Source organism: Monocercomonoides exilis (assembly GCF_001643675.1).
Source record: "Monocercomonoides exilis strain PA203 chromosome Unknown scaffold21-1407046, whole genome shotgun sequence".
Taxonomy (NCBI): Eukaryota; Preaxostyla; order Oxymonadida; family Polymastigidae; genus Monocercomonoides; species Monocercomonoides exilis.
In genome coordinates, this window is record NW_027150566.1 from 710,102 (window position 1) to 731,623 (window position 21,522).

Genomic DNA, 21,522 nt, shown 5'->3' on the forward strand with positions numbered 1-21,522 from the left:
CTTTTCTATCCCTCTTTAAAGTTACAAATGACTTCTTCTGATGAACCGTCAGCCTCTTTTTTATTTGACACAGGAATTCATGGAGCAACAATGATTCATTTTAATAAATTCCAAGAAATGTATATTTATAATTCATATTCACTAAAGTTTTTGTAAATATGCTATTTTCAATGTTTTCATTTTAGTTTGTTTTCATGGATGTTTGGAATTTCAAAGGTATACTATATATTGTTTTTTTAGTTGATATTTTATTTTATTAAAAAATTTTTTTCTGTTGTAAATTTTTTATGCATTTTTTATTTAGATGAGAGAAACAAACGTAATTTACCAATGGATCGTTAATTTATTTTGTGAAATTGAAATGACATTTCTTTTTTTTCAAAATATAATTTGGCCAATGGAAACTCCTCATAAATTGAATAATTTTGCTGGATATATCACCTCAATTCATTTTTTAAGGAAAAGCAGCTTTACAATGTACATTCCATTTTGCATAATGCTGTTTTTCATCATCTTAATGTACATTGCTTCTATTTATCTCGCTTATATTACATCAACAAAAAAACAAATGAATCTGTCAGTTAAATCTTCAATTCGCTATTGCGTAATAACTATGGGAAAAATGCTAACAACTCCTCTTCTTATCGTACTCACTACACCAATTACTTGCGACAGTAAAGGAAATATGCAATATTTATCAAATTCATCTTGCTTTCATTCCATTAACTTAATATTTTTCATTTTGAGTATCATCTTTGTATTGTTGTATGTAATTCACTCTGTATGCTTGTGCGCCTTCACTTTCAGTCCTTTAATGAAACATCATGGACCATTTGCGTCTCCTTCTGGAACATTTAATTTTTTCCTTCAGCTGATAATTTGCGTTTTTAGTATTATATGTAATATTTTACCTCAAAAACACATTTTGCAAGCAATCATCGGATGTGCGTGCTTCTTTCTACTTGCATTTCTATGTGTTTTGACTCAACCCTATTACACAAGACTGGGCAATGCGGCTGTTGCTGTTATGTGTGCCATCCCTGCCACGGTCGGTGTATTTGCTATTATTGCTGCCCACAACTCAGACCCCAACTTACCATCACCGCTGGAGGCTGGATCGCCTTACTCAACGACAGTCAAGCCTCCTCTGCGCGTTGTGTTTTGGATTATGTTCTTTTTAGCAATAGCTGCGGTCGCAGTGCTGACAGCTTGGATGTCTGCGAGTCTGGGGAGGAGGCAATGGCTGATCGACGAAAAAGGAAGGATGATCCAGCTGGGGAAGAAGAAAAAAAAAGGGGGATATGCAGAACTCCATGAGAAAGAAGAGGATGAGGATGGAAGCGATTACAGCGAGAACAATGCACTCATGGACATCGAAGGCAATCAAAAGGGAGCAAATACAAGGCTTCACGGCAACGAAACGAGAGCTGGACACACCAAGGATGGGAATGGAAATCAGTTCGACGGAAAAGAGGATGAAGAGAGCAGCGAAGGAGATGACAACAGCGACGAGGAAGATGCATTCGACAACAACACTTCATACAACTACAAAAACCCTTCACCAAAAAAGCCCTTTATGAGACCGACTGTTCCATATCTGACTCGCGCACTTCCCACAATGTCTGCTGCTTCTGGTCTTTCTACCCTCGAAAACGAGCTTTTTTCTCCTCATTTTGTGGCAAATGGCACATCGTCCATTCTGACATCCTCTGCAGACACGCCTTTGGTGCAGTCGCCTACGCCCTCTTCCTCTGATCTTCAAACAACACAGTTCTACAACTCAACTCGGCAGCGCCCTGTCGTCTTCTCGCCAACACCCATGTTCCCCATTCGCGGCCCACAGAACTTATCTGCTTCGCCTTTCGATGCAGTCGACCCGCTCGAGCGCAACGTGCAGAGCATCTTGTCTCCTCCGTTGCAAAAGAGTCTGATTTTTTCTCCGCCTCTGCCAATTCACCCAACCATCAAGGCAGGCGGTTCTTCATCGTCTTTGCCAGGGTCTCGGTCATCAACTCCGTCTTCCACTGCTCCTTTGGGAAACACACAGAACTCAGCGCGTAAAAAGCCCGAACCAAAATTAAGTTCGAAAACACGAAAGTTCAAACTCAGCTGCGAAGTGGAGCCAGCGACACGGTTTCTGCAAGTTCCACACATTCGACACCAGGCAAAGTACTTGCGCTTTGCCGAGCGCATATTTCAGTCTGGGCTGAAGAAGTTTCCGTCATCAGCGTCACTGGCGATCAAATACGCACTCTTCTCTCGCTCGATAACACACGACACACAAAGGGCACTGCTGCTGCTGAGACACGCAGACACACTCTTCCCGACGCTGATGAGCAGCTGGCTGATATATTCACAGACGAAAGAGTTGGAGGCGCAGGTTATGGAGCACAACAGCGGGACGGGGCATTTCTTCCTCGACAACGAGGCAGAGATGATGATTCAGATCAGAGAGGCAAAGAACGAGTGCGACAAGGCGCTGGCGTGTGCAGCGTGCGTCTGGATGAACCTGAGCAAGGCACTGAAGGGAACCGCATCGCTTGTCTCTGACGAAGAGAATGAGAGTGATGAGGAGGCATCTGAAGACGATCATAGCAATCACAGCCACAACCACAACAACAACAATAATAATAACAATGAAAAGGAAGATGAGAGCAGAGCTGGGTATAAAGTGAAGAATATCCACAAGAAAGCACACAAGCACGCAAACATCACAAAGTCCAAGGCGAAGCTCGAAGAGTTCACAAAAAAGCCGCACCGCAGCGAGTTCTTGCACAGCCGCACGACATCGGTTGCCACTTTTGGTGAGCCGCCGTCTGCTTCACAGCAATTCCCACTTGGCTCGTCTTCATCCTCTTCATCGTCTTCATCGACGTTGGCATTTCCAATGAGCCATGCAACATCGACAGGCACCATCCAGGCGACGTCTTCTCTAGGCGCGTCCATCTCCACGCTCCGCACAATTCCTGTGGCGCGCATCGAGTTCTACGCGGTGGCAGCTGTAAAGCATGCGCGCAGCTCCTTCCAGCTGCTGTCGTCGCTGCTGTATAAACACCCGGACTCGACGCTGGTGATGCGCCTGTTTGCGCAGCTGCTGAGCTCAGTGTGCCACGACGAGGAGGCTGCGGAGATGTTCCTGGACGAGGCAGACATGCTGGACAAGCTGGAGGAGGAGAACGGGAAGGCGCTGGAGGCTGAGGCAGAGGGCGAGGGCGAGGGCAATCAAGGCGAAGAGAGCGAGTCAGGCTCTGAGCTCAACAACTACAACGAGGAAGACACGTCTTCTGACGAGGCGATGGAGAACATGTCTGAACTGCTTTCGAAGCTGCCTGCGCTGAAGCTGAAGCTGCCGATACAACAGCAGCAGTCTCAGCACGATGGCTCATCACAGGCTGAACAGGAGTTGATGCGGAGAAGGAGCAGCGGGGCGTCAGAGAAGGACATTGAAGGCGGGGTGAATGCGACACTGGGAGAAAGGATATTCTCAACGCTCAGTGTGAAGGATGCCCATCTGATGTCTGAGAACGAGATGGAGGTGACGTCGAGGTCTGCGCGGTGGAAGAGAGAAGATCGGGACAACGACCAGCTGAAGCGAGACGGCAAAGCAAGCTGCAGCTCCCCCGACGCACCGAGAAAGAAAGGGATGGAGACAGAATCGAGTGAGTATCTGCTGCGGAAGATTTCAGACAAAATGGACAGCAGGCTGTCGATCAACGACACTTCTGAGAAGATCACCACTGCCAGCACATCCGCCTCTGCGAAATCGACCTGCTCTAGACGTGCCATCGAAGGCGCTGGGTCGTCCTTGACGCGGCTGAGCAAAGCAGAACAGAGCTCGACGCTTCTGCTGCAGCGGCAGAGCAGCTCGCTCTACCTGCACAGCCAGATGCACCCGACCATCCTCCGCAGCAGCTCCTCCTACGGTGACCAGCTTGCCCCGTCGTCACGTTCAAACAGCCGCCGAGAAGCTGTGCTGGAGCTCATCAACGACGGCAGCAAGCCGAACTTCCGCTCGTCGTCGCATGTGTTTGCGCTGCGAAAGCAGCTGAACAAGCAAGGGGCCGGGTCGAGCCACGAGACGCTGGTGCACTCGTCACGCAATGTGTCTGAGGTTGACGACAGGAACGGCGACGACACAGCCACACACGTCTCTCGCCCTGGGCGCACACGCATGGGCAGGGCGCTGAACATGTTTGACCGGAAGATGCAAACGAAGCGGCAGAAGAGCGCTGAGATGATGATGCGGTCGGTGCAATCGATGAAGATGAAGAAGTCAGCGTATTCATTCCGTGTTGCCCTGGTGCACATCATCGTTGCCTCTATTCTTGTAATCTCTTCCATGTTCTGGCTGTCCATCCACGAAGGGCAGGACATCATACACGCCCAGTGGAATCTGAGGGACATGGGGATGATTGCTATCCACGCAGCTTCTCTCAGCATCTCTGCACACGACCTCTACGCAATCAAGACACACCCACATGCCTTTAGCACAGACTCTTCGAGTCAAATGCATCTTCACACGTTTCTGGAAGGGTCTGTGCAGTTTCCTCATTTAAATCATTTTGATTCTTCATCATATTCGCCTCCTCGCTCACTTCACAGCAGATCACCTCCACATCATTTGTATTCAAATACACAACATTCTTCACTTCACTCTGCGAACATTTCAAAAGTTGATTTTGCTTCTCAAAGGAATCATACACACATTTCACAATCAGAACAGCCATTTCATAGCTCATTTCACATTCATCCATTCTTTCATCACACTTCGTCGTCACTTCAGCCATTTCGGCAAACACATTCATTTCATCCTCAACACCCAGAAATAAACTTCACTTCAACCTCGGAATCACCATCAGTATCACCATCACCATCGTCATCTGCACCTGATCCACTGTTTATCTCAAACAACACAACACCTCCTTCTTTGCTTCATCCACACGCTCCAAATACATTCGAAGCAGACTATCCATACATCGAAGACATCAACACAGTCCGAATGCGCATGAAGCACGCCTCCTCCTTCCTGAACTACTTCCTCAAAATGGCATACGACGAGTCTCCGCTCCAGTTTGAGTCGTGGAAGAACCATCTTTTCCGGCTGTTCTGCGGCACTCAGAACCGAACCACGGGAATTCTGCATGTGCAGAGCAAGTCAATTGGCCTGCTTGATCTCGTTGGTGAGTTTGCATCGACTGGACACTTAGTGCTGGACACGCAGGTGGCGAGCAGTCAGACTGAAATTGATGCGCTGCTGCTGCTGCTGATGGATGGCCCTCTTTCTGTTGTGGAGGCGCTGAAGCAGGTGATGGCGACTGTTGTCTTCCACCTGGAGGCAAACCTGATTGTGTACCAGGACGTGTTTATTGGCGTCACTGCATTCACATTCTGCTTCTGCTTAGTTACAATTCTGTGTGTGACATGGGTGAATGTCAGGCGCGTCATCAAAAGCAGACGGAACGCCATCTTCCAGCTCTGCAACAGCTGCGGGAACCATGTTGAGAAGCGGCTTGCCGAAACGTATTTGATGCTCATTGGTGACGACGAGAGCAACGAGAAGCAGCAGGAGAAGGAAAGACTGGAGCAGCAGAGAGTGCTGAATGAAGGAATGAACATTCCCAATGCAAACAGAGAGAACACCGAAGCGTCTTCCATCCGCCCGTCGCCAAGTGTGATCAGGCTGAAGATGCAGCGGAGAGACGAACTGCAGAGCAGCGAGATCAACCTGAAGGTGTATGAGTCAGCATCCCGCTTCGAAAAGCAGAACAGCCATAGCGTTTTACCAGAGAACTCACCGTATGCTGCTGTTTCTGCAGCTGCTTCACAAGTAAGTACTGCAGAACAAAGCGACGGAGCCAGCAACAAGATCGGGTCGCCTATAAAGGAAGGGCTTTCAGAACGGTCTGCTGCTTCTTCGGCTTCACGGCAGTCGATTCTCTCTTCAGGAAGCGAATCAGTTGAATCTGCTGCACACAGTTCAGTTGCCTCGCTGAGGCCGATGTTTTCACAGCAAGCGAATCAGTCGCTGCATGGTAATGCTTCTAATTCTGTTCAGATGGCAAATTCAATTGGAAGCAGAAAACACGCCAAAGCAAACGGAATCGATGATAGCAATTTATCGCAACAAGATGGTCAACAAGAAAAAAACTATTTTGCACAGAACGCAAATGGTTTTACACCGCAAATCAATCCTTCATTAAATGCATTTCCTTCAAATTTCATCCCTTCTCCATTGTTTACGCAAGGCAACGAAATGCATATACCTCAGGATGCTTCATCTGACATTCCTTCTCCTTATCTCACCACACCCATGCCTTCTCCTTTCATGTACCCTCAATTTGGAGCTAATTACTATTCAACTCCTTCTCCCTTCCCTCAAAGCATCCCAGGCAACCAGATGCTTCCATACCAGACTTCTCCATTCCAATTCGATTCAAACATCCAACCGAAAGATGGACAGCCTCCAATCAGCAGCGATTTCCTCCAACAGCAGCACATGCAACAGATGCAACAGATGCAGCAAATTCAGCAGCAACAGCAGCAGATTGAACAATTGAAGCAGCAATTGCAGATGCAGATGCAACTGACACAGCAGGCACAGAATGCACAGAATGCACAGAATACTCAAAATGCACAACAAATGCAGCAAATACAGCAAGCACAACTGACACATCACTCACAGCAATCTTCTTCTGACTCTCCACCCAGCACTAACACCACTCCAACTGCTCCGAAGTTTGTGAAGGAGCATTCGCTTTCTTCGCTGATTGTTCCGCCTGCACTGTCGCAGGACGGCTCGATTTCAGCTCAGTCAAGAGTCGATGCAGCAAACACAGCGAACACGAACAAGATGAAGCTGGCGAGATCTCTTTCGTCTTTGATGAACATCGAAAATCCGCTGAGATCGTCCAGCTCTCAGCTGCAGCAGCTGAAGAGAAGACAGACACGCGTCTTCGACTCCTCGTTTTCTCTGGCAGGCCATCCGTCTTTGCACCTCTCGAAGTTTGCTGCGAATGTACCCCATCCGCAGCAGTCGTCAAGGATCAACATGTTGGAAGACACAAATGCCCAGCAGAAAGGAACAACGCTGGACGAAGACGAAATCGAAGAGCTGAAGGAAAAAATCGCGCTAATCAAAAACCCACTTTCGGGACATTTCTTCCTGTTCTTTGCGATTGGAGTGGTTGGGCTGATTGTTGGGTGGGTGCTGGCTGTTGTTCCTGTGATCATCTTCCTCTTTACTCTCCTCACATTCACACCAACATCGCTCGCTGCTGCCATCCGTGCCACGTCTGCCATGCAGATGGGATATCTTGCACAGCAGCTTGTCTATCGCGACACACCAAACATAAACCAGGCGATTCCGTTGGATTATGTCACACACTCCACATGGCAAGGGCTGGAGCACATGAGCACGAACTGGGAGCAGATACGTTCGCTACTGTCGAACCAGATTGATTACTTTATCAATATCAACAGGCTCCTCCGCTACGGTTCTGCACCGAAGCCACGCTCAAAGATATTGGAGCATTACAAGAAAAAGAACGACATACTGCTGTTACACAGCGACTTGTTCTCGTTGATAGAAATCAAGCGGACTACTGGCAGATGGAAAGAGCTGGACAACTTCAACCAGGTGACGCGGAGTTGCTTCTTGCTGAATGAAAGCGAATGCACACCCGAGCGATTGGGAGGGATGAAGTGCGAGTTCATTGGCTTTGACAATCTGATTGACATTCTGATCAAATACTCAGTGGAGCTGGCAGCCAAGCGGCAACAGGAGGATTTATCGCCTTCTTTGCACGAGTTTGGCTATGTTTACCGACTGATAAGGATGGATGTGGTGCAAGGGCTGTGCCAATATACAGAAATTCTATTAAACTGCAGCGTTGACCAGATTCAGACAAACATTAATGTTGTTATTGGTTGCTTTGCTGCTGGAATCTCGCTGATTTTCATCTGTCTACTAATTGTAATGCATCCGCTTGACAAAGAAGTTAGCTCCATTCTTCAAACAAACGAGGAAATCAAACTGTTTTTGTGCCACACAGAAGAAGAATTGGATCCAGATGTGAAAAAGAGAGACCTTTCTGTTACATGAAAGGCGCTCTATTTTGTTATTTATTTTATTTTTGTGCAAATAATGCTAATTATTATATTTTTTCCAGATGCCTTTATTCTATTTTAATTACATTGTTTTTATGATTTCACAAAATATCAAAGATTCATTTGCTTTCATTTGACAGATTATCTAAGAACTGAACTAATTTTTTCAAAATCATTTTAGATTGAAAGTTGTCCAATCATAGAATTTACAAATTGCATAACATCATTTGAATGTGCGAAAGATGAAAATCACAAAATTATTTTCCAAAAATTCAAATATAATAAAAAGTTTTATGATTTACTTATTCATAAAAAAAGAAGAAAAAAATGTAAGAAAACACATTAAAATTCATTTAATTCACGTCGAAATTTAATTTCCTCCACTAATAAAGCAAATCACATCAAAAATGCAATTCCAAAAAATAGGATTTTTTTTTTAAAAAAAACACCCAAAATAAATGAAGTGAAAAAGAAAAATGTGCCGGAAAACAACAACAAAAAGGCAGATCGGGTAGAAAATGGTGAGGAAGGCAGCAAAACGAAAGGGCAGCGGAAGGTCAGTGCGCGTACAGAACAGGCCAGTTGGGAGCTCGTACGAGGAGGAAAACGGCAAAAAGGGTATTGAAGAGACAGGGGATGGAGCAAGGGATGGAGAGGGTGCAGACAGAGAGGACAGGGAGAGGAAAGGCGGGGTGGGAAAGGACATGGATGAAGAAGAGGGGCCAGAGGCAGGGGGGACGGAGGACTGTGACAATGAGAATGAAAGAGTGGAGGGAGCAGGAGGGGCAGGAGAAGACGAGGGAGAAGAGGAGAAAGGGGACACAGAATGTGGAGGCAGAGGTGGGGTGGGAGCAGCACGGGAGGCGAGAAAGGCGGTTTGTGGAGCACGGAATGCACTTGCAAAGGCTTTGGGGCTGCTGGGGTGAAGCAGGGCGTGAGGGTGCGTTGGGTGCGTATGGCTCCCCATGTTCCATGAATCCACCCATGGGCATCACTCTTCTCCATTTTCTCTTTCACTTCGTGTTTTTATTTTCATTTGTTTCTTGTTTTTTTTTTCTTTTCTTGTGCTTTGTGCACACGCAAACACTTCACCCGCTTTGCGAGGGTTGAGGGGTGCTGGAAGGCCAGTCGCCCCACGACACGTCAAACACAGCAAAGCAAAGCAAAACAAACAAACAAAAAAAAAAGTGCGAGATGTTGAGATGAATAGCAATGCTTTGTTTGTGTTCTCTTTCTCTCTCTCTCCCCCCTTCAATAAAAACAGTCTCCAGGAAATCTTCCCCCCCCTTCTCCTTCCCCACAAAAACTCTCAACGTGACGTGCACCTTCTCTCTTTCTCTCCCTCTCTCTCTCCCTCCCTTTCTCTCTTCACACACACACATACAAAAGCCTTCTCTCCAGCACCAGCATCCCATTCAGCGAGTGCCACGCGGCTGCTGCTCATCCCAGCCAGTTAGTTCTCCTTCTGCTTCCCGCTTCTCCCAGCCGGCACCGCATCTCCTTCCTCAAAGTCTCCCGCAGACTGCACCGAGAACGACAGCCACACCACCGGCCCCATCATGCACAGGAACACCAGCAGCACAATCAGCCCCTGCAGCACCCCCATGCTCATCAGCAGCCCGTTCTTTATCGGCTCCTGCACCACACACACACATTCACATTCATTTCAAATAGAAGTCAAAAAACACATTAATACAAAAATAAAATACAAAAAATACAAAAAATATCAATCTTTGCCCAAACCATTTCTCCTTCAATCCCAACATAGTGCGCAACAAACTCGCTCGACTCTTCCTTGATCTTCTTCACCACCTTCTTCACATCCTCCACTGCTCATCCACAGCAACCAGCCATCCAGCCATCAGCCAATCAGCCATCAGCCAACAAAAAATAATTGGAAAAAAAAAAAAAAAAAGAAAAAAAATGAAGATGATAATTAAGAAAATAAATGAAAAAAATAATTGATGAAAAAGGCCAACAAATTCAAATCTCTCCCCACAAACCATGCATCCCGCTCTCCTGCCCCTTCTTTCCGTCAAACGCAAATAAATACACTGTGTCTTCCTCAAACACTTTTTCATTCTTCTTTCCTTTTCCGTTCTTCTTTCCCTCTCCTTCTTCATCTCCTTCTTCATCTTCTCCTTTATCATCAACTTTTTTCTCCTCAGCCTCTGCTTGCTCTGGATCTGTGTGTTCTGGATCTGTTGGCTCAGGTGCTGGCGTCGGCTTGGGTTCGGGTTCAGGTTGAGGTTGAGGTTCGGGTTCAGGTTCTGGGTCACGTGTGAATGGATTCGGAATCCCTTCGATCTTCAGCTTCTCTTCAATGTATTTGCACACTCGCCCCTCTGCTCATCCCATCCCCACACACACATCGTCAAATCGTCAAATCCCCCAAGTCGTACCAATAGCCATCCAAATCGCATCCACATCGCATCCATTCAGAGGCAACAGTCATATGAAATAAAAAAATTGTTTAAATATAAATATAAACACGAATATAAAATAAAAATTAACATCACAGTTACAAATCAACAAATCAACAAGCTCACAATACCTGTGTTTGTGCAGTACAGGACAACCTTCTTCCGCATCTCTGCCTTCTTCTCACCTTCGTTTTTCTCTCCCACTTCTCCTTCAACCACTTGTACTTTTGTATCTGTTTCCTGTTCGTCATCTCCTTGTTTTTGTCCATCGCCTCCCTCTTGTGGCTTTTCTTTTTCATCTTGATCATCTTGAACATCTTGAACATCTTTGTCATCTTTGTCATCTTTGTCTTCTTTGTCTTCTTTCTTTTCTTCCTCCTCTTCTTTCTTTTCTTCCTCCTCTTCTTTCTTTTCTTCCTCCTCTTCTTTCTTTTCTTCCTCCTCTTCTTTCTTTTCTTCCTCCTCTTCTTTCTTTTCTTCTTCATCTTCTTTCTTTTCTTCTGCTTCATCTTCCTCTTTCTCAAGCTCTTCTGCCAAAGCCTCCACAACATTCTTGCTCCCTTTCTTCTTCAAAATCTGGCTTCGCACAACCACCTTCACCCCTTCTTCTGCTAACCCCTGCATCACACAGAAACACACACATGCAAAAAAAAAAAAAAAAAAAAAAAAAAAAAAAAAAAAAAAAAAAAAAAAAAGTCAAACAAAAATAAACAAATTGTGAAACATTGCAATCCAACAAATTCATCTCCTCTCAAAAATCACAAAAATCACAAAAAACAAAAAAAAACACAAAAAAAGAATTGAATAAATCCATATCATTCATTCCCTCAAAAACAAACAAAAAACAAAAAGATAATACGAAAGAAACAAACATTCAAGTCTTTCAGCTCTTCTTCTTCCATCTGTCAAAACCAAAAACACAACCCCAGCCCCATCCACACAATCCAAATCCCAGCCAGCAGTGTCCCACGCGCAGCACCCGCCCAGCAGTCGTCCAAGCAAAATAACGAAATAACAATAAAAACAAACAAAACTCGCAAAATGCCTGCACACCGTCCACTCCACAAGCACAAACCCCGCCTGCTTGCACCCCTCATCTGCACCCATGCACCCCCGCCCGCTTGCCTCCGCCGCCACCCCGCTGCTGAACTCCCCCAGCTCTATCTCCCCGGCTTCTTCAATCAGCCCCGCCTCCTCGCGCGCCTCCACCCCCACCAGATCCACGCCCACGCAGTACTCCTTCTCGCATTTCACCCACGCGCTCCCCGCCATCAGCGCCATCAGTATCATCCTTATCATTCTCTACTTTCTTCTTTTTTCTTTTATTCTGATCATACCCACAAAAATATGCATTTGAATATCATCTTTAATTTTGATGTGTGTTGCTGATTTAATTTTAAACTTATTGATATTCTTATGTTACTTTTTATTTATAAAGAAACATTTTCGTGTCTTTTAATATTTAAAGAAGATTATTGTTTTTCAAAGTGAAAATACAAAATTCTTCTTTTTTGTTATTTATACTCAGATTTATTAATTTATTGTGATATTACACAAACAATAAGCTGAATGGAACAGTTATATGATACCATCACAATACCTTTTGAGAGCATTCCATTTGATTTTGACATTGAAAATTTTCTGCAAAAAATATTACTTCCTACCCCATTTCTTGCTCATATAGAATCCTATACTTTTTCATCAAATAAACTGCTTTTTTTAATTCAAAAATCCGATAATTCACTTGATGCACTTTTTCAGGATCAAATTCGACTTCAAACATTCTTATCAATTTCGGTTTGTGATTTTTGTCAAGATTTTTTTTAACACTTTCCATAGAGCATAAAACGCATTTTTGTCGAATTATTAATAGCATCATTTTTACTGAATTCTCAACTTATTGCACATGACCCACCAGATCCATCTAACATAAACATCTATGAAGATGGAACGTTGAGAATTCAATTTATCTCTTCAAAATCATTTGCAAAAATAAATATGAATGATTTCGATCAATTACCGATGCCAGATGATTTATATGGAAGTCGTCTTATGTTTGCCAACATTAAGCTTTGTTGATTCTGTAATTTTTGTTAACATACATTTAATTTAGCATATCGGAAAGAAAAGATCTCGAAGCAGTTGCAGCAATTATCAATGAGTTGCTTCTAAAATACGAGTGCAAACAGCAGCACGCTGCTAGAATCAATCTTATACAAAAAGATTCAGACATTCACCAAAATCTAACTGTTAAAATACTTCCATATTTGCCCCAGAAAGATAAACCATGCCAAGCTGAAGCAGCAAACGAAACTCAGCCAAGCACTGTCGATTTACCTGTTTTGAATGAACTCACAAAGACTTCTGATTCATCAACCTTTTCGTCACAAGATAACATTCCGCCTGCTCCGCTTAGCCCCAACGGAAGCTCACCCCCCGTCGAACCAACTGATTCTTGTTCAGATGAGACAGTTTCGCCTCCGTCTGCATCGCCACCACCGCCACCGCCTCCATTTCCTCCTCCGCTGCCCACTCCCCCTCCTCCTCCCACAGACTCGCCAGACAGCTCAAAGGAAAGTGAAACTGATCTTTCTTTTTCTCCAGTTTCGGATGAAGACTCTGCAAAATACACTTCGAATTCGACTCTTCCTGCTTGCCGGCCTTCTTCTCTGTCTTCTCTTCCTCATTCAACCCGCTCTTCTGTCGACTTTCCGGCAGAGACAAACCATGATTTTTATTCTTCTTTTTATTCGTCTCTGAGGTTTATAGATAGTGATGAAAGTCTTCTTGATGAGGAAGAGGAAGAGCTATCCGAAAATGAGGAGGAAGAAGGGGAAGAAGGGAAAGGGGGCTTTGAAGGAATTGAAACAACAGATGGAGCAAATCACTGCAAAACAGCAAGAGAAAGAGCAAGAGAACAGAGATTGCGGAAAAAGCAGGAGGCAGAAAAGGAAGAGATGCTCCAGATAATTCAGTTGATTATGACTGCACCAATAACTGAATCGGTATGAGAATAAAAAATTTTTTTAATTAAACAAGCCTTAAAATTTTAAAAGCAAAAAATTAGTCTTTATAAAAGCATTCAATTATTTATTTATTTATTTATTTATTTATTTATTTATTTATTTATTTATTTTTTATTTTTTATTTTTTTTTATTTATTTATTTTTTTTTTTTTGTTTCAATTTTCATCATTAATGCTCTTTTCATCGTTTTAATTATCTTTTCATTTTCATTAATCTCACCGTTTTTTCTTTTCTTTTCTCTCTTTCTTTTTCATCCTTTCCATCTCCCTCCCCATCTTCAGATCTCTTCCATCTCTCTTCTTCTCGACCCTCTGTTCGACAGCGTCCTTAAGCGCATTCGCTCTGAGACAGCAATCAGCAGAGTGCGTCTGTTTGAGCTGATTTCTGCTCCACCTCCGTCTTCTTCGCCTTCTGCATCTCCATCTTCTTCAGATGCAAAAGCCACTTCAGACTCTGCTTATTCAAACAATCAGAGGAATTGCAGGTCAATGAATGCAACACAAAGCTATTCATTCGCTCCACACGATGCATTTAGCATATCAAAGAGTTCATCATCATCATCATCTTCTTCTTCTTCCTTTGGCTCTTCTGATTCCGCAGACATCCAATCATTCTACGAGCCTCCATCTTCTGCTGCATTTCACTACTCCTCTTCTTCCTCTCGCTCTTCTGTCAAGCGCATCACGTCTCCTTCGCCCGATCGCCTTTCTCCTTCGCCTTCTTCCACACTCACACCACAGCCCCTTTCCACTGCCTTCTCCACAAAACAGAACATCACCTCTTCCTCTCTGCCTTACTCACACACATCCGCATTTCACTCATTCATCACATCATCTTCTGCGCCAGACGCCTTCTTTCTTCATTCAAATTCTACAGGCGATGATCCGTCTTTGAATGTCTTCTCCACTTCAGCCACGTCCACTTCATGGCAACAGCCTCCTCTCCTTTCTCGCAACACTTCTGATGCTTCTTCCTCTTATTCCTCTTCTTCTTTCTCCTCTTCTTTATCTTCCTCCTCTTCATTCTTGTCTTCCACCACACCACCCTTTTCGTTCTCTTCCATTTATTCTCGAAAGAGCATAGCACACCCACCGTCTTCTGCGTCTTTTGCCTCGTCTTCCCATTTTTCTGGGCACACAACACAAGACGAGTCAAATCCCCACGACGAATGCAGCTCGCAAACTTCTTCTTTTCCAAGCACACATTCTCATCCAGACAATGAATCCCTCTCGTGTTCTGTCGTTGAAAACGCCCAGTGCTCTGATAGTACTTCTGTTGTGGCAGGTGATGCCTCTTCGTCTGCTGCTGATTCGACTGGAAAGACGTTCTCTTCTTCGTCTTCTTCCGTCGACACATCGGGAAATAGCACTTCTTCGTCTGATGTGTGTTTTTGTTACAAGTGTTTTTAGTGATGTTGATAAGAAATATATCTGATAATTTTCATTTATGTTATTGTTATTATCTTGCCATTTCTTTATAAATATCACTTTTTCTTTTCTGTAAACATTTTTGTGCTTTTTTCCCCTATTCTTCCATTTATCCTTCAGCTTTCAATGACTCTTTCCGAACTGCAAAGATCGCCCGAGAAGAAGATCCTGTACGAGCTGAATGTTTTGATAGATGTGATTGACCTGGTGATGCGCATCAAAAGAGAAGAGGACGAAAGAGCACAGCATCTCACACGCAATGGAAGGAGAGGAAGAAACTTTAGTGATCCAAATTCTGATACTGGACAATCGCTTCTGTTGCTGGGAGAAGGGGTTTATACACAGCAGCAGGAATCGCCTTCTACTTCATCATCTTCCTCTTCATCGTCATCTTCATCGTCATCTTCTTCTTATTCACCGTCATCTTCTTCCTCTTCCTCTTCCTCTTCTCCTTCTCTTTCATTGATTTCCACTTCAGACAACACATTTCAAGATTCATTTCAAACTCCTTTAACTTCAACAAATCCATTTCAGAAGAACAACTTTTCTGCTTTTGGAGCTAATCCAAAGGAAACTGCATTACGTTCGCATTCAATTTCTCAAAAAGAGAGTGAATACGCACAAACACCCAATAATTTGAACAATGACACATCTCCAAGTAATTCATCGTCATCACCATCATCCACATCATCATCGTCTTCTTCCTCATCATCATCTTCCTCTTCTTCTGTTTCCAAGCCATCATATATGTCATTCGCCCCAACGCTTCTGTCATCTGGTGTTCCGCCAAACATTCGCTCTCCTTTCTCTGTTCAGACTGCTGATATTTCATCATCATCATCATCTTTCTCATCTTCATCCTCCTCTTCTTCATCCTTTTCTTCTTCCTCCTCTTCTTCCTTTTCATCATCATCATCATCCTCTTCTTCCTCTTCCTCGTCATCTTCTTCATCATACTCTTCAACAGCCACTCGCTCGCATCGAAAGGGCAGTGTTGATGTTGAGCGTATCTCCACCATCAAAACAAAGATTAAAGAAGAAGAAATCATCCCTGGCGATTCACAGGCTGTTTCTGACGAAGATTTGCAGTCAGACATTAAACCAGGTGATTTATGGTCTGCATCATTTTGTATCATTTTCGTCATCTTTTATTTAATTATTTCATTTAACAATATTATCTTGCCAATAATTATTTTATTTCCTTTCTTCCTTCTTTTCTCTTATTTGTTTTAGGGCTCTTCCCTCATCCACTCTGTTCCCTCTATTGAACAAGCATCTCTCACTGATCGTATCCACCATGAACACTTCATACGCTAACATCACCACAGACAACTTGGACTTCCTGTTTGCAGCGCTCTCTTCGTCTGACGAGCATCTCTGCAGCAGAGCAGCCAAACTGCTCATTGCCCTCTTCTCCTTCCGCCCGCCGTGTCTGTTCGAGTACATGGCAGAGACCGGGATCGAGAGGATCTACGAGGTGTTCAGCCAGTCAGAAGGGGAGCTGCGGAAGAAGCTGATCCACCTGCTGTCGATTGTAGTGGACATTGATGAGCTGCGGGAGAAGCTGATGAAGTACAGCTGGGACGAGCTGCTGTGCAACTCGGTGAAGGAAGATGACCAGTGCATCATGTACGTGTGCCGCTACTACAACTGGCTCATCCAACACCTGCTGAACTCGGCGGAGCCTGAGGCGCTGGACGCCCTGGTGGCGAAGCTGGCGATCAATGGGCTGATTCAGATGATCGAGTCCTCGTTCGACGAATGGATGCACTCAAAGGCAGGCAGACGCAGCTTCGACAAGGGAAACGGAGAAACTCTGCATCGCACTCAAAGTCTGGGCAAAAGAGATGTTATGCTCACTCCAACACTACCAAAAGTTCAGACAATGAACAAAAGTGCTGATTCTCAAATGCATCCAGAAAGTAAATCGCAAACAAAAATGATGGAGGATGCAAAAAATATTTACTCGACAGGCAATAGTGTATTGTTCACACCAGAAAAGCAGCAGTTTTTGAAGATCTCTGATGCAGATGCAAAGGGGAAAGATGAATCTTCTCTCAGCCAACAGAGCTCAGACAGTTCACGCGAACATTCTGTCACTCCTCAATCAACAAATACAGCAGCCATTTCTCCATCCATTTCTTCCTCTGGTGCTTCTCCAGACAGCTCATCACCAGCAGTTGTTTCATTCAGCTCAACGACCCCTTCTGCCCAATCAGTAACTCCAGATTCGCCTTCGTCTCAATCCACATCAGATACTTCTGCGTTTGCTTCTGCCATTCCATCGTTTCCTCCACTTCAGTTCTCGTTGCAGTACAAAAGTCCTTCTGGCAGTGCTTTTGCTTCTGCTCCGCTTCCATTTCCTCATCTGGACAAGTACAATCAGTTGCCTTCATCACAATCAGCTCTGCCTTCTTCCTCTAATTACTCTCAATCAAATCTCTCATTTGCTTCGTCTTCTGTTTATTCCTCGCCATTGCCTGCACTCTCCTCCCCCATGCTTCCTTCGACCCCTTCAAGTTCGTTTTATTCCCCACCGTCTTTTTCTTCACAACCTGGCCATGTTTTGTCTTTGGTTTCGTTGAATGAAGTTGCTCGCTTTCTGCTGGCAATTCATTTTATCCGAAAGGATAAGTCTCTTTCTTCTTTTCTTCATACGCTTATTTATCTTTGGCACTCCAGAATCGTCATAAATGTTGAGCTTGTGTTCTTTCTTCATCAATTGGAACCAGAAAATGGTATGACTCTGAATTCTGTTTATTTTAAACATGTAATTTAATAATTGATTGAATTTATTTGTTTTATCCCAAAAGCTGAAATCATCGAATTTTTGGATAGCATACAAAACATTCCTTCATTACTTTCGCTATTGAAGTGTGCCCCACATATTCTTTTTAATTTTTACCTTCAATCAATTTTCATAATTATACGTTGCAACTTCAATTCTTTTTTCCAGAACTTCAAGCGGATTACAGCTTGTGTCCACTCTTGGTGTTCTATATCATTTGCTAACACACAATAGACATTCTTTTGTAACAAAGCTAATTGATTCAGCAATTATTCCCATGCTCACAGAGATATTTCAAAGAGAAACAAACGAAGTTGTGCTGGAAACGTTGTTTGGTGTGATGTACTATTTGTGCCAGAATTACCTTCTGAAAGTGCTGTTGTGGGTAGATGATGCGCTTATCCAGTCGATGCTCACACGCACAATCATCTCCACAAACTCGCGAGTTGTTGAACAATGCTTCACAACTGTATGTGCATTGATTGGCTGTGTTGGCTCAAAGGGTGTGGGTGATTGTGGAAACTGCACATCTTCATCCTCCTCCTCATCTTCTTCACTTTTGCATAGAAATAATAATGGAGTTCCAAATTCGTCTACTTCACGCATGGAATTGTGGGAGCGTGGCTTTAGTTTGGATACGATGAATGATGTTGTGCTTGCCATATCACAGAAGCTAACAAGCAAGTGGAGTTCGTCTTTTCGATCATCTGTTGATCTGCTTCTGGCAGTTGTCTCAGAGTGTTGCAGGAAGACACAGTCGTTTCTTCCTCATCCCCTTCGCCAAGTGGTGGTTCGAAGTCGGGTGTTTGAGTTTCTGACAAACATTGTATTGGGAGGAAGTGACGCATGCAGATCTGTTAATGCAGATGGCGTAAAGAGTTCTGATCACAAAAGAAGTGATGCTGAAAAAGATTCAACTGAAAATGTAGTTCAGCTTGAATACGAAAAGACAAGCTCAAAAAAAAGGAACGATTTAAACGCAACCGATTGTTCCGTGGATTCTCCACCAAAAACAAATTGCGATAAAATAAACACTACAGAAATACAAGAAAAAAATTGCACAAAAGACGAAGACATTATTGAAGGTGATTGTGAAACAAAAGAATTGAAAGAGAAATGCACATTAATAATCCTTTTACTGTTTAAAGCAATTGAGCTGCCACAAACATTATATCATCTGTTGGATTATCCTGTTTCCCTTCTATTTGATTCAATGTCTTTAACTCAGAAAGAAATTGCATGGGCTGCATTAATATCACTTGCTGAACATAAAGGTTTGAGTAAACAATTAAATAACATTACGTTTAGATGATTTTTATTTTCATTTGTTTGATTATTTTTTTCACAGGAAATCACTCCCTTTTACTGAGCAAGAGTCTGGATCAGCATTCACTTTCATTCATGGAGTTTGTCTAATTTCATTTCATTGACTAAAAACCTTCATTTATCATGTCTTTCTGTTTCTGTTTAATTGTGTCTTTTTAATAATAACGCAAATTCTTTTTCAGGAATGATAATATTGATCTGCGTGTTTCTGCTCTCACATTCATCTACACAATGACGAACATTGGAGATTTAAATACAAAGCGTATTTTCCTTGATGCAGGAACAGTTGGAACTGTTCTGAAAATGAGAGATCTTCAAAACTGGGAGGCTGTTGATATTTTAGCTGAAGAAATTATAAATACTCTTCTTTCAATAGAGGGGATCTAGTTTTATTTCGATCTTAATTTTTTCTTGTTTTTGATGCTATTTTTGAACATTTCTGTTTAATGATTGCCAAATTTTAGTTTATTTGTTTTTGAGACTTTACCACCTTATAAGAGCAACATAGCATTTTATTTCTGAAAATATGTTATCATTAAACAATGAATAAAAGCATACACCGAGATTAAAAAAAAGTGAGAAATAAACATAAAAAAATTCAAATGTAATTCCTTTTTTTTATTACATTCTTGTTCTTTCCCAATGCTTTCATTAACAATCAAAGATTAAAGTTGCAGGTGAAGCTGGGCAAGTTTTCTTTTGTGCTTTTAAGATAATATTTCTCAGGAGTATTTTATTCTGAACCAAGGATGATTAAGTGCCTCGCGTGCAGTTGGGCGAAGATTTTCATCGAATACTAATAACCTTCCGATAAAATCAAGAAATGCAACATCTTCTGATGGAATTGCCTCTCTGAATTTTTTCCTTTGAGTCATGACATAATATGTTTTATCATTCTCACCAAACAAGTTGGCTATGTGTTGTGCATAACCTTTATCATCATGGAATTGCTGTGGCTTGGAAAAGTTCACACTTACAACACTCGAAGATTCGTCATCAATTGATCCTTCGTGATCTTCTTCAGTTATTGAGTCTTCATCACCATATTGTTGGCAGTTTTTAAGATAAAGATGAGTATTTGTGTAAAGATTGCAGCTGCGGCTGAAAAATCTCATTCGAAACAGTGATTCATCAAGCATATCGATTGGGATATCTCCAAGCAAACTTATCATCTCACTCAATAAGATAACCGACAAATCTTGCCTCTTTGCAAAAACTCTTTCAGAACGTGAAACGTATCTTTCTATATTATCAATATGAAAATGGAACGACCCTTCAAACAAAGGATACCCCAAAAATAACTCAGCAGCTAAACAACCAACAGACCACAGATCACTTTTCTGTCCACTTTCATGTCCCAATATTTCTTCTGGAGGAGTGTGTGAAAGAGGAAGACGATCAAAATTTGGTGGATCAGAGAAAAAGCGAGAATGATGAAAGTTTGAAAGAAAAACGTTAAAATAGGGTTGATGGCCAGCAAATGAAACGAGAATGTTTTCAGGCTGAACATCAGAATGAATAACCCCCAATGAATGAACAAAAACAAGTGCTTCAAGAATCTGATGGATAATGTTCTGAATTTCATTCATAGAAAACAATTGATGGTAATTTTTTCTCCTTTGCTTTGATTGAAAAAGATTTCTTGAATCTTCATTGATTTCATTCGAATGAGATTCATTTTGAAAAGCTATAACTCCTTGAGACCGTTGAGCTAATAAATTTTCTTTCGTTTTTCTTTTTTTCATCTCATCTTTTAACGTTAAATTCACTTGTGGATAAACATACATTAACCGTTCATTGAAGTAGAACACATCAAGTAATGGAACAACATGAGTAGAATCTGAGCAATTATGCTCATTCACGTACCGAGATATTTTGAGTGTATCAAATGCTCTGTTATAATGATTCGATCTATTTTTCATTACAATTATTGAAACATTTATGTTTTCTTTAACTTTGACACAATTAACAACACACTCCATCTGTTTCGAAAATGGCCCAAAGCATTTTGTCACAACATACTTTCCTCCAATCAATCTTCCCTCTCTGTACATATCATCGAAATTGTCGGCATCGGGCCCAGTGATAAACGGATTTATAATTATAGGAAGTGTGAAGAATTGATTAGAAATGGCTGAAAGTTGATCCTTGTTTTCTGAATCTTCACATTTCTGCTCTTCATTTTCTAAATTATTTGAAGTGTACCTTGACACTATTTGAAATGTTGCTTTATAGCGTTCACATGAGATGCATCGAAATGGCTGTTTGGAATCATTACCATTTCTTAAAGATGTTAATTTTTCATTTGAATTTCCCATTATCATTCTTGCATTGTTTATTTCAATCCAAGGGAAAGTGTGATGCATAATTTTTGTTCGGGGATATTGGCTTTCAATGCAAAAGTTCGCATTTGGAGGAAGTTTGAT

General features: G+C 42.5%; 5 protein-coding genes across 5 annotated transcripts; 3 read left to right on the plus strand and 2 right to left on the minus strand.

The window, feature by feature from the left end:
• Positions 1–475: 475 nt before the first annotated feature.
• MONOS_15193 (uncharacterized protein) lies at positions 476–8,101 on the plus strand (the record flags this gene model as incomplete). The annotated part of the gene is made up of 1 exon (XM_067868057.1): positions 476–8,101. One exon carries the CDS (start codon positions 476–478, stop codon positions 8,099–8,101), a length of 7,626 nt encoding a protein of 2,541 aa, XP_067727822.1.
• A 461-nt stretch (positions 8,102–8,562) lies between these two features.
• MONOS_15194 (uncharacterized protein) lies at positions 8,563–9,032 on the plus strand (the record flags this gene model as incomplete). The annotated part of the gene is made up of 1 exon (XM_067868058.1): positions 8,563–9,032. Exon 1 carries the CDS (start codon positions 8,625–8,627, stop codon positions 9,030–9,032), a length of 408 nt encoding a protein of 135 aa, XP_067727823.1. The 5' UTR covers positions 8,563–8,624.
• A 271-nt stretch (positions 9,033–9,303) lies between these two features.
• Positions 9,304–11,864, minus strand: MONOS_15195fu5174 (uncharacterized protein). The gene is made up of 6 exons (XM_067868059.1): positions 11,583–11,864; positions 11,402–11,431; positions 10,661–11,147; positions 10,110–10,451; positions 9,850–9,935; positions 9,304–9,742 (listed from the first exon to the last, which is right to left on the minus strand). Exons 1-6 carry the CDS (start codon positions 11,826–11,828, stop codon positions 9,560–9,562), a joined length of 1,374 nt encoding a protein of 457 aa, XP_067727824.1. The 5' UTR covers positions 11,829–11,864; the 3' UTR covers positions 9,304–9,559.
• A 663-nt stretch (positions 11,865–12,527) lies between these two features.
• Positions 12,528–19,618, plus strand: MONOS_5175 (uncharacterized protein; the record flags this gene model as incomplete). Its single annotated transcript, XM_067875300.1, has 9 exons — positions 12,528–12,583; positions 12,643–13,534; positions 13,837–14,937; positions 15,103–16,097; positions 16,216–17,720; positions 17,796–17,856; positions 17,939–19,044; positions 19,119–19,176; positions 19,279–19,618. The coding sequence occupies 9 exons, from the start codon at positions 12,528–12,530 to the stop codon at positions 19,481–19,483; spliced, it is 5,979 nt and encodes a 1,992-aa protein (XP_067727825.1). The 3' UTR covers positions 19,484–19,618.
• Positions 19,606–21,518, minus strand: MONOS_5176 (putative serine/threonine-protein kinase ppk15). Its single transcript, XM_067875301.1, has one exon. The coding sequence runs from the start codon at positions 21,460–21,462 to the stop codon at positions 19,819–19,821; it is 1,644 nt and encodes a 547-aa protein (XP_067727826.1). The 5' UTR covers positions 21,463–21,518; the 3' UTR covers positions 19,606–19,818.
• Between the last annotated feature and the right edge of the window lie 4 nt (positions 21,519–21,522).